The sequence below is a fragment of the Camellia sinensis genome, chromosome 3 (genome assembly GCF_055761805.1).
Source record: "Camellia sinensis isolate YWXY chromosome 3, ASM5576180v1, whole genome shotgun sequence".
NCBI lineage: Eukaryota > Viridiplantae > Streptophyta > Magnoliopsida > Ericales > Theaceae > Camellia > Camellia sinensis.
This window is the reverse complement of record NC_138963.1, coordinates 225,994,512-226,007,052: the sequence shown is the minus strand read 5'-3', so window position 1 is coordinate 226,007,052 and position 12,541 is coordinate 225,994,512. Positions and strand designations below refer to the sequence as shown.

At 36.5% G+C, this 12,541-nt stretch overlaps 1 protein-coding gene across 2 annotated transcripts; it reads left to right on the top strand.

The window, feature by feature from the left end:
• The first annotated feature begins 6,897 nt into the window (after positions 1-6,897).
• On the top strand, positions 6,898-11,485 carry LOC114276160 (uncharacterized). Of its 2 annotated transcripts, none has more exons than XM_028217940.2 (4): positions 6,898-8,498; positions 9,354-9,412; positions 9,916-10,112; positions 10,845-11,485. In XM_028217940.2, exons 1-4 carry the CDS (start codon positions 8,065-8,067, stop codon positions 11,277-11,279), a joined length of 1,125 nt encoding a protein of 374 aa, XP_028073741.2. In that variant the 5' UTR covers positions 6,898-8,064; the 3' UTR covers positions 11,280-11,485. The 2 variants fall into 2 exon arrangements, with proteins under 2 accessions (XP_028073741.2, XP_028073740.2); XM_028217939.2 differs by having other exon boundaries at positions 6,902-8,498; positions 9,354-9,622.
• Positions 11,486-12,541: the final 1,056 nt, after the last annotated feature.

Sequence of the window (12,541 nt, the reverse complement as noted above, 5' to 3'; positions counted from 1 at the left end):
CAATAGGAGGTTGAGTTTTAACCACTTTAATTGGAAAATTGGGTGAAAATTTGGGAGAAATTAAAAGAGGTGTGCACTGTATGTAGAGTGTTTTGCAGATTTTGCATGCCTTGTCCACCTCATGTATGGGAAGATTCACTTGTAACTTCATTGAATGATCATTTTGTGTGTTTTTTTTTTCTCCTTGAATTTCCCATTGACAGATGGGTCAAAAAATGTTTCCATCTTGAAGTCAGTTATAGTTAACTCCATAATAGATGAGAGAAGTAGGAAATTCTCCGACATGCTGTTAATGAGATAGGCACCTGTAAATGTATAAAAGATCATGTGAATCAGGTTATCCCTTTATTGAGTTGGAAAAATTGAAAGATCTCAGTAGTTGGTCATTTATTACATTATATGAGAATGAGTATGACATGTGAACATTATGCATCTTAATTCTTATGAACTGATATATTAATCTTTATGTGTATTGTATTTGTATATATATATGCTTCTTTTGAGAAAATGTGTTTTCATTTAATGTACATTGTAAGTGCAGAAGTGGTTCTTTTCAAATGTAACAATACCATTGTTAAAAACTTAATACTTCATTGGTGTATGATCCATGTATTTTTTGTACTATACCAATTTTTCATTTATTTTATTTTACTGTGGTTAGCAACACAGATTATTATTTTGCTTATTACGCTTTTCTGTGCACGAATGATAGTAAAACATGGTTGACTATTAAAATCTCCAGTTGTTTTGATTATATTTTAAATAAACTATTTCCATATCTTGAACCTAACCTAATTGCTCCAAGTCATTAAAGCTTCACTATTTCTTCCTTTATTTGCGTACCCATGTCATGATGCGGTGGAGGGAATGGAGGTTGTTTTTGTCTGTTCCCTCTTCCTAATTCTTTGAACTACTAGTTTTCTTTTCAATATATGTTAGTCAACAAAATTTGAAAGTTATTCTCTATATGGTTCAAATTTTTGTTGCTGGAGATGAGTTTCTCTTGCTTAATACCTAAGAAGCATGGACACTTCTAAGAAGTTGACGTATCCATGTCGTGTCCGCGTCGGACACTGACACTCTTTGGACACTCTTACGACATATAGCGATCCCGGGTTTACCCTTGTTGTACAGTGATCCAGACATGTGTCCGTGGATGTTGGTTGTTGTTTATTATCTAGTTTGCATCCTTTGTACTTTGTCTATTGAGTTATGGGATGTGTTGGGCAGGTTTGTTACAGGTTGGTTGTGTTTGGGAGCCTAGTGTTGCTGCCCAGATTTTTGGTCCTTCGCTCGAGCGAGGAGTTTGTCGCTCGAGCGAGAGTGGTGTTGCGTCTGGTTCTGGACCTGAGAGCTGTCTTTCTTGGCTCGAGCGAGCTTTCTTCGCTCGAGCGGTCTGGATTTTTCTTCGCTCAATCGAGAACTTCTTGGCTCGAGCGAGATTTTTCTGTGTCTGGTCGCTCGAGCGACCAAGGCTTTGCTCGAGCGAGCGTGTTTTATATCAGCGGACAGCAGCGTCTTAAACATCACTTTTTCACTTCATTTCTTTGATTAAACCCTAAATTCGAGCCTCTCTCTCTCTCTAAACTTACATTCTCTCTAAGGTTTGATCTCCCTAGGGTGTGAATCTAGCCTAGGGCCTTTGTTAAAAAGATAGAGGGCGTTGAGAGCTTCGATTTAATCTGAAAAAGTTTGGATTTGGAGCAAGTTGATCTTCGAGTCTTCATCTCCTTTTGGGCTAAAATTTCAAGGTAGGGATATCCTACTCCTCTCTATGGGTTTTGTCTTTAAATTTTGGCATTTTGAGATGTTGGGGTTGGTTTGGTAATTTTGTGAAAGTTTGGGGCTTTTGTGCAATTTTACAAAAGTTGGGGTTTTAATTCATAATAAACCTAGATGCTTGTTTGGCATAGAAAAATGGAATGATTGTTGAATCATTGATGAAAATGAGACCTAAGGGTTGAAATGTTAATTATGGGAATTGACCTAATTACATTGTTTAATTAATTGGAATAATTAATTGAGAAGAATGAGGAAATGAAATGTTGATTGAATATCCATTGTGCATTTATTTTCTGTTTAGAGATAACTGCTTTGGGCTATCGGTGGAGGATAGTCGTGATTGTTGTAGAGAATGCATGATGATTAGGTAAACTGAAACTAATCAATGAAATGTGTCATGGAACTTGACGGTTGATAGAATACATTAACTGTATGTATTGGGTGATTGTATATAGAACCATTGTGTTTGTATATGTTATGTGTAGAGGAGGAGATAGGGGATGTACTCCGCGGTTTAAGGGAAGATAGGGGATGTACCTCTAAACCGGATAGTGTTGGGAGAAGATAGGGGATGAACTCCGTAGATACAGCTCATATGCTTGTCTAAAGAAGTGAAGATAGAGCTTATATGCTTATCTTTGTGATGTGTGGATATAGCTTATATGCTTATCTGTGAATGTGGGATATTGTTGTTATACATATCTGTTGAGAATGTGGATATAGCTTTTATGCTTATCTGAATGTGAGATATAGTTTTTATACATATCTATGGAAATAATGATAGAGCTAGCCTGCTTATCTGTTGAAAAAGGGAAAATGAAAGGTAACTTAGACTCATAAGTTGTATGACATAAATGTGTAATTTATGTGAATGTATCAGTGTTGACCATCTATCAATTGCTAATATTTTAGTCATTGTCCATGGTTGGTTTAGTGTATTTCTACTGGGCTGTGGCTCACCCTATATGCGAATATCATTTTCAGGTGTAGGAAGCATGCCACCTCCAAGGACATAGCTGGGAGGCTAGAGGCGGACATACTTTTGTCGCTTAACTTTTGATGTATTACATGTAACTTCAAGCCTAGGGCTTAATGTGTATGAGTTAGTACTCTTTGTTGTAACCAAGTGTTTACTTGGGAAACTGTAAGCCCGTAGGGCATTTTGTTATGATGTTAACATGTAATACTTATGTAATGGAACTCTAAGGAATAAAGGAATGTGGTTAGTTTAGATGTAAATGCATGTCTTATCTGATTGTTTTATTGTTGTTATTTTGAGGGCGTTACACGACACGTGTCCGACACTCTTCAAAACATGTCCTATTTTTAAATTTTTTTTTAAAGACCTGGACACTCTTTGGACATTTGGAGAATACATGTGTCAATCGCTTAAACACACATGTCTATTGATTAGACACATGTGAAACTAATTATAAGTTTGAACAAAACAACTTAACATAAAATAATAAAACAAAACGCATATAAATTTATAAGGATTAGTGTCTTATTGCATTTTTTATTATCTTTGAATGATATATTTATATATATGACATATAATAAATATATTAAATTATATATTTCATGAGTGTCTCTCACGTGTCGTGGTTAGTATTTTTTGAAAATTGACGTGTCGGCATGTCTGTGTCGTGTCACGTGTCCGTGTCCGTGTCCATGCTTCTTAGTTTAATATTAAGTTTTGGCTAGGGACTGAGTTCTTTATCTATGTTTCGGTTCTCTTACTTTGGCCCAAGATTTTGTTGATTGTTATTATTCATGATCAACTTAATTTTATGTGAAAGAGGCTAGCCTTGAAAGGTTAAACACTTAGCTGGGAGATATAATTTCAAGTTAAACTCTCGGAATTCCAAATTCATAACACTTTCACCAGAGATTTAGAGAAGAAGGTTAAGAGGGTTATATGAACAAGTTGTGGGAGACCATGGAAGGAAAAGATTCGCATGCAAATGGAAACTCATCGGCAAAGTTTCAAGATGAAATGGAAAAAGGGCGGTCTTGTGATCCTTTCGAAATGTCACTGGTCCCAAGTACAAGAAATTTGGATGGGCCCTTCATGATGCCCCTTTTACCGATTCCAAATGCGTCACAGTCTAATTCAAAGGCATCTGTTGTTTTGATTGGAACAACTGCAAGAGGGGGAACTGTACCAGCTGTTGGAGCTGTGGACATTGGTGTTAACAAATCTACCTATTGTTTTCAAGTTGCTTTGCCTGGGTAAAAAAGGATCCTGGTTTGTTTCTCTCATTTCCTTAAATTTTTGCTATATTTATAGGGAAGTTGTGATAATATTAATTGTCGTACTATTTAATACTCCTTGCTTACCAACAAGGCAACTCCTTTAAGTTATAGGGGATTAAAAACCCAAGTTTTTCTTAATGTTGAACTGGGTCAAAAAGATTATGTTGCATCTAAGGATGAGAAGACACGCTCTTTCTATCTAGTACAAGGAATCCAAGGCATTGGGCTACATTGTGTGTTTTTGCATCTTCTGGCAGAAATATTTTTATGCTGCTGAAGTATCTATGTCATTTGGGCACAAGTCTGATTCCTGGAGACAACCATGTACACCTGACACTTTGATCTAGTGCATTTAACGTAATTGCAACTGATGCCTGTAGCAATATAATGCTTTCAAGCAATTTTCTCTTGGATTAAAAAGATTTTCTCTTGTAGCTGTTCCAGTCAAGATAACAGATGCCTTTGAATTAGACTGTGACGCATTTAGAACCGGGAAAAGGGGCATCATGAAGGGCCCATCCAAATTGGCTGTACTTGGGACCAGTGACATTTCAAAAGGATCATAATACCGCCCTTTTTCCATTTCGTCTTGAAACTTTGCCAATGAGTTTCCATTTGCATGCGAATCTTTTCCTTCCATGGTCTCCCATAACTTGTTCATATAAACCTCTTAACCTTCTTCTCTAAATCTCTGGTGAAAGTGTTATGAATTTGGAATTCCGAGAGTTTAACTTGAAATTATATCTCCCAGCTAAGCGTTTAACCTTTCAAGGCTAGCCTCTTTCACATAAAATTAAGTTGATCATGAACAATAATAATCAACAAAATCTTGGGCCAAAGTAAAAGAACCGAAATATAGATAAAGAACTCAGTCCCTAGCCAAAACTTAATATTAAACTAAGTATGGACACATACACGTGACACGACACGGATACGCCGACACGTTAATTTTCAAAAAATACTAACCACGACACGTGAGGGACACTCATGAAATATATAATTTTATATATTTATTATATGTTATATATATAAATATATCATTCAAAGATAATACAAAAATGCAATATGACACTAATTCTTATTAATTTATATGGGTTTTGTTTTATTATTGTATGTTAAGTTGTTTTGTTCAAACTTAAAATTAGTTTCACATGTGTCTAATCGATAGACATGTGTGTTTAAGTGATTGACACGTGTATTCTCCAAGTGTCCAAAGAGCGTTCAAGTCTTTAAAAAAAATTTAAAAATAGGACATGTTTTGAAAAGTGTCCAAAGAGTGTCGGTCTTCGACACGGACACGGCATGGATACGTCAACTTCTTAGAAGTGTCCATACTTCTTAGGTATTAAACAAGAGAAACTCATCTCCAGCAACAAAAATTTGAACTATATAGAGAAGTGTCCATATAGAGAAGAACTTTCAAATTTTGTTGACTAACATATATTGACAAGAAAACTAGTAGTTCAAAGAATTAGGAAAAGGGAACAGACAAAAACAACCTCCATTCTCTCCACCGCATCATGACATGGGTACGCAAATACAGGAAGAAATAGCGAAGTTTTAATGACTTGGAGCAATTAGGTTAGGTTCAAGATATGGAAATAGTTTATTTAAAATATAATCAAGACGACTGGAGATTTTAATAGTCAATCATGTTTTACTTTCATTTGTGCACAGAAAAGCGTAATAAGCAAAATAATAACATATGCTGCTAACGACGGTAAAATAAAAAAAATGAAAAACCGGTATAGTACAAAAAATACATGATCATACACCAATGAAGTATTAAGTTTTTAACAATGGTATTGTTACATTTGAAAAGAACCACTTCTGCACTTACAATGTACATTAAATGGAAACACATATTTTCTCAAAAGAAGCATATATATATACAAATACAATACAATACACATAAATATTTATATATCAGTTCATAAGAATTAAGATACATAATGTTCACATGTCATACCAATGCTCATATAATGTAATCAATGACCAACTACTAAGATCTTTCAATTTTTCCAACTCAATAAAGGGATAACCTGATTCACATGATCTTGGAAAAAGCGTGGTAGCTCGAATTGGAGGGGCCCGAATGAGTGTTGGCCAGACGTTCGCCTGGACGACCGGGTGAAAGATTGTTTACTGCAGTTGTCACCTTTGTCGACTATCAGCCTCCTCACCGAACGACCGGCCGGACATCCGCTCGGACGACCGGCAAGATGAATTTCGAACCATTCAAGCCAACCTCATATTTGAGCTACCAAGCATTGCCGCATGATCTTTTATACATTCACAAGTGGCTATCTCATTAACAGCATGTTTGAGAATTTCCGACTTCTCTCATCTATTATGGAGTTAACTAAAACTGACTTCAAGATGGAAGCAGTTTTTGACCCATCTGTCAATGGGGAATCCAAAAAAAAAAAAAAAACACAAATTGATGATTCAATGAAGTTACAAGTGAATTTTCCTATACATGAGGTGGACAAGGCATGCAAAATCTGTAAAACACTCTACATACAGTGCACACCCTCTTGTAATTTCTTCCAAATTTTCACCCAATTTTCCAATTAAAGTGGTTAAAACTCAACCTCCTATTGTAATAACAATGCACCAAAAGGGAATGTAATATATCACCTTCTACAAACAATCAAATGTATAATCAATCTGGATTGTCTTCAACCACTCTTGTCATAAAGTATTGGTGGGTTTAGTTTGATTTTCAAACTTGAGATGAAAAAAAATCACAATCACACATTTCACAATGTATTTGTGTGGTTTTCTTTTTGCTATTGTATCTACTTCATAGATTTGCTAAATCATCATGCATTTACAAATTAGCATGGACAGTTTACACACATGAACACAAAGATGTGTGACAAAAAAGAAGAAGAAGATTGATTCACCAATTGAAGTCTGCGAGAGAATGATCGATTAGAAGCGAAATGTGTAAATCATATTTCCTAGAACGCAAAGCCTGCAGTCCGAAACGAGAGTGTGTATGTAGTGGAACAACTCTCCATTGTTGTAAGCGAGGGAGCAGTGAGTGTCCTTGTGCTGAGTGTCCTGATGGGCCCGGCCCACTTTCAAGCATGATTGAACACAAGGCATACAATACAAGTGGCTCAAATATCTGACTCAAGCCCATTTTCTCTCTCATGCTAGGCCAGCCTTGATTGATTTTCATAAGGGCCTATTCGAACTCATGAGTGGGGGACTTCTTTTTAATACGTATATTTATGAAAAATAAAAATTATGAGAAAAATGACAATTTGGGGGCCAAAGCCTCCCCAGAGTTGGACTTATTCCAATTTCACTCCGGACCTTGAATAAAGAATTGCGAATCAATATCCAGTCACACAAACTGTGAAACGGGTAGTTAAAACTATTTTAGTAACTATCATGAGATGAAAAGAGTTAGACTCTCTCTCTCTCTCAGGTCTTCTTTCTTTTTTCTTTTCTTTTTTTGTTTCCCTGAAAATGATGAATCAGGATCTTGAGTTCTGTTTCTGCTGAACAATTCTTTGATTACTTGATTCAGGATCATTGTGTAGGATTTTTAATTTATATATATATATATATATACATACATACATGTATTAGAATACTGATCCAAGTAAAGTAATTAGTCAAGTTAAAGATGGATTGTTGCCCTTCAATGAGATTCAGTGGATTGTCTGTTCTGGGAACTCTGAAAATGAGGAAAATAAAATAAATAGATTAATTTTTGAATCTTGCAAATTGTGTTGTTTTGTTTCCCAGAAACAGATGATCCGAGTAGTGAAATTAAATTTTTTTTAAGTTGCTCTTTTCTTTTCCTCATCTTTCTCAGCAACCAAATGATGCACTTGGAAGCTTCCGCCAGATGCAATATTTTCTTCCTTCTCTTGCATATTTAGTTCATAACATAGTCCACACACTGTTTTGAATCTACAAAACATGATTGCTTCAGAATCTGTTTAATAAAACTAATATGTGCTGTATGACTGTATCTCACACACATTTGCTTAGATTGCCTTTACTATGAATATGATATTAACTGCCATTGATAGTCATAGTCATAGTCATAGTCATATTAGCTGCAACTTTCTTAACCAAATTCGTATAATGATAGGAGATGTCACCCGCAAACAAGATGTTCAAAAAGCGTTATGCGGCGCAGATTGTGTTTTTCACCTTGCTCCATATGGCATGTCTGGGAAAGAAATGCTCCAATTTGGCTGCGTGGATGATGCAAATATAAACGGAACTTGCCATGTCTTGGAGGCTTGTGTTGAGCATGGGGTTAAGAGGCTTGTTTATGTGAGCACATACAACGTTGTGTTTGGGGGTAAGGAGATTATCAATGGCAATGAAACCTTACCTTATTTCCCTCTTGATGATTATGTTGATCCATATAGCCGCAGCAAATGTATTGCTGAACAGTTAGTTCTAAAGAGCAATGGGCGCCCTCTCAAGTAAGTAATTTTATTTTCACAAGTTCACCAGTCGGGCTGTCTTTGACATCTTGTTTAGTAGGTGTGCTTCTCACTTCTTTAACTATATTTTTATGACTCTTGTTGTTCTTGGCTTCAAGTTTCAACTGGTTTAAAAAATAAATAAACAAATAAATTGTCACTTTTATGTATTAGCAAATGGGTTGGTATGTGTCAAGCATCTACTAACATGAATATGAAATTTTCCATAATATATTTTTGAACTATAGAAGTAGCATAGAGAACAATGTTGTGATCTGTTAAATAGCGGTTAAAAGAGTATGCATAACTTGTGATCCTAACAAGACACCTTAAATAAACATGAAAAAGCAGTACCTTGAACAGTGTAAAAATGATTCTGATGTGCATTGCCTCAAGCAGATCTATAAGACATTGCCTTTGTTTAGAAAAGTCATTCAACTTTCTTATGACTCATTGAATTCCCTTCTTTAACCTTGCAAATCCCAGCAATCTGAGTAAGAAGACTGTTTCAGATGCAATTCTTACTAGACCCCTACTACAAGTACATGGTTCTTTGTGGAAATTATTGTTGACTGTTGAGAACTTCATCTTAGTTGTTTTCTCTCTTCAATTTACTTATTTAGGTTATATTGAAGAATTATGCATTCTCACTTTTCAAAATTTTGTTTGTTATCTGGAAAATAGCATAAGAAAGTCAAACTCAGATTGATGAAAATATCCTCCCTTTTTCAGATTTGCAGTATCAAGTTCTTTGCGCCTTTAGTGAGAGAATCTACACATGAATTTCAATGCTTGACCTGACCTCGTCTAGTTTGTAAGATTCTGATTTATGTACGATGTTTCTATGCTATGCAGGAAGAAGAATGGAAATCTCTATACATGCGCAATTCGTCCGGCTGCTATCTATGGACCAGGTGAGGAGAGACATCTCCCCCGCATTATAAATCTTTTGAAGTTAGGTCTACTGCCATTCAAAATTGGTGAAGAAAGAGTGAAGTCAGACTGGGTTTATATAGATAACCTTGTTCTAGCCCTAATATTGGCTAGCATGGGACTCTTGGATGACATTCCCCAGAGGGAAGGACGTCCAATAGCTGCTGGTCAACCATACTTTCTATCAGATGGTAATATTCAATCCATTTGCTTAGAAATATTTTACTTATTTCATGGCAACTAGAGCTATTAAAGTTGAGTAATGCTATACAAACTAACAAAACTTACAAAGTCACATGATTTGTAAGAAAAGTTAGTAAGATTTGTTAGTTTGTATAGTATTGTCCATTAAAGTTATTGATTAATCCTTGATTCCAAGGAAGGACTACTTGAATGTGAAAAACTGATTAGTGACTAGAGTGAACTGTGTTTAATAATTAACTGTTTTCCATGCAATGGTTTAATATTAGGCAATGATTTACAGGGTCTCCAGTCAACAGTTTTGAATTCCTCCGCCCACTACTCCAGAGCCTGGAGTATGACCTGCCAAAGCGGTCATTAGCTGTCTCTCATGCTCTTGTTCTGGGAAGGATATTCCAGTTGGTCTACACTATCTTATATCCATGGTTGAACCGATGGTGGCTTTCTCAACCATTGATGCTTCCTACTGAAGTGCACGAGGTTCACTTCTAAATTACCTCGGTTTCTGGTAGAATATAATTGTAGACTTGTAAAGCATTCCTTACTGCTTACAAAAACAACAAACCTTGGGTCTTGGGGGTGGGCTCCCTTCAAGGTTCAGGGATCGAAACCTCTTAGGTACTAACAATTCCTTGGGGCCATCGGACTAGGGAAAAACCCTTGAATTAATGGTGGTGCACTTGCAGGAAACTCCTTGCCGAGGGCCTGTGCATCCCTAGGGATTAGTCGGGCTTTGATCCTTACACCCAGTGCCAATCCAAAAATAAAATAAATCAGAGAGAAGGGTTATCTCCCTTATGTTAGGGGCTTTTTCCCATATATTATAGTAGTACAGTCCAAAGTACAAAAGTATCCTTACACAACGCAACATAACATAAAATCACTTCCTACTTGGATCTTATAAAGGGTCATCTATATACCCCTCTACTAGTTTCAATTTAAGTGGTTAATGCAACATATCGTCACTTTGATGCATACCTCCTATTGCCATTCGGCAGTTTCCTAAAATTCTACAGTTCTCACTTGGCCTAGTTGCAATTGATCTTGCACCTTCCCACATGGTTTACCATAATTCCTTCCACCCCATCTCAACACCCACATTTCCAGACAAACTTGAAACATTCTCTAACATCTGTTATTAGGTTTTGCAAGTTTCACTACTGTGTACTGAACCATATCTGATATATTTGTGTGTGTTTTATTTCTTGACAGGTTGGGGTTACTCATTACTTCTCTTTCCTAAAAGCAAAGGAGGAGCTTGGCTATGTCCCTATGGTGAGTCCTCAGGAGGGCATGGCTACAACCATATCATATTTTCAAGAGAGGAAAATGAGAAGTTTGGATGGGCCTACAATATATACATGGATGTTTAGTGTAATTGGAATGACTTTGCTATTTATTGCTGCATATTGGCCAACTTTCGGACCTGTGTCGCTTTTAAGAGATTTTTGTCTCTTCTTCTTCCGGTCTATGTGGGTAATGAGAATGGTGTTCATTTTGGCTACAGCAGCTCATATTGGAGAGGCTATGTATGCGCGGCATCTGGCAAAAAAAGTGGATCCTTTGAATGCAAGAGGCTGGTTTTGGCAGACTCTTGCGCTTGGGGTTCTTTCATTGCGTTTCCTGTTGAAGAGAGCCAGGAAGTAAGTTGGAGCATCTATTGTTGATATAATCTTTTTAGCAGCTGTGTTTACTACTGTATAAGGGCAGTTCCTTCATATGCAGTAAAATAGGACACGACTAGGGGTTTAGATTTTTTTGGTAGTTTTGCAAAATGTGATCAGATCCTCTTTTTATTTCTATGAACAACCACTGTCTCTCTATCAAAGGAGATTTGATTTGATTTGATTTGATCTGATCTGCGGGAGTATTTAAAGCCCGAAATGAATCCACCTAGTTTGAACTTTGATCGCTGAGAAAACAGGTATGTAAAAGAGTAGATCTACCTCTGCTAATTTGCCCTGACCCAGCTCAGCTCTTCGACCTCAAGCCCAGGGCTAGTAAGCTGAGAAACCATGCTGTTTGCCTGGGTGTTAACAAGATGGGATTAATGAGCTAGAATTTGAGTTTGAGCAAGCACACCCGGGAGCCTCAAAATGCATCCTTTAAAAATAATAATAATAATAATAATAAATTATTGGACATTCCACCTTTCATAATTTTGTTTAGAGTAATGCTCTATACAAACAAATTTTGTGTTCAAAAATTCATACGAATGATGTATCTTATTTGTATCTTGTTTTTTGAGGAATCTCATTTATATCTATTTATTGGGAGTTGACATATCCATCGTTTAAGTATAAGAATCTTATTATCACATCATTCTTTTCTTAAATTTTGTGAGAAAATTTTGTTTGAATATCACTCCTCTTTAATATCATTTTACCAAGTTAAATTATTAAAAAGGACAAAAAAATCCTCCCTAATTCAGGCCAGTCCCTACCTAGATCTTCCTGTCATGGCCCCACGCTTTCTCACTGTTCGGCATCAACCAGACCCCTCCCCAACTTACCACCTCCCCTATTGCAAATCGTCTTATCCCTCATTTCCTATTGCAAATCGACTTATCCCTCCTTTCTGTGCAAGTCTATCTCTCCCCCTCAAGGCTCTCTAATGGCAAGAGTGGGGGTTAGGGTTCAAGTTTGAGAGGGAGAAGGTGGCGTTGGCAGGCCGGATATGTGGAGGGTGTGTAAAGGTAAGGTGAACTAATTTTGGGTGCATCAAACAAAAATCAACAAAATTTAAATTTGAGTGCCGAAAGGTACAGGATATCCAACAATTTTTTCGTGATGCATTTAGATACTTCATTAAATATTACCTCTGACAAACTGTGCCAACCAAAACAACTGGGAAAGCAAGACAAAGGCATTGAAATGGTCACAAGTTCTGCAACAAATCTTGGATGAAGA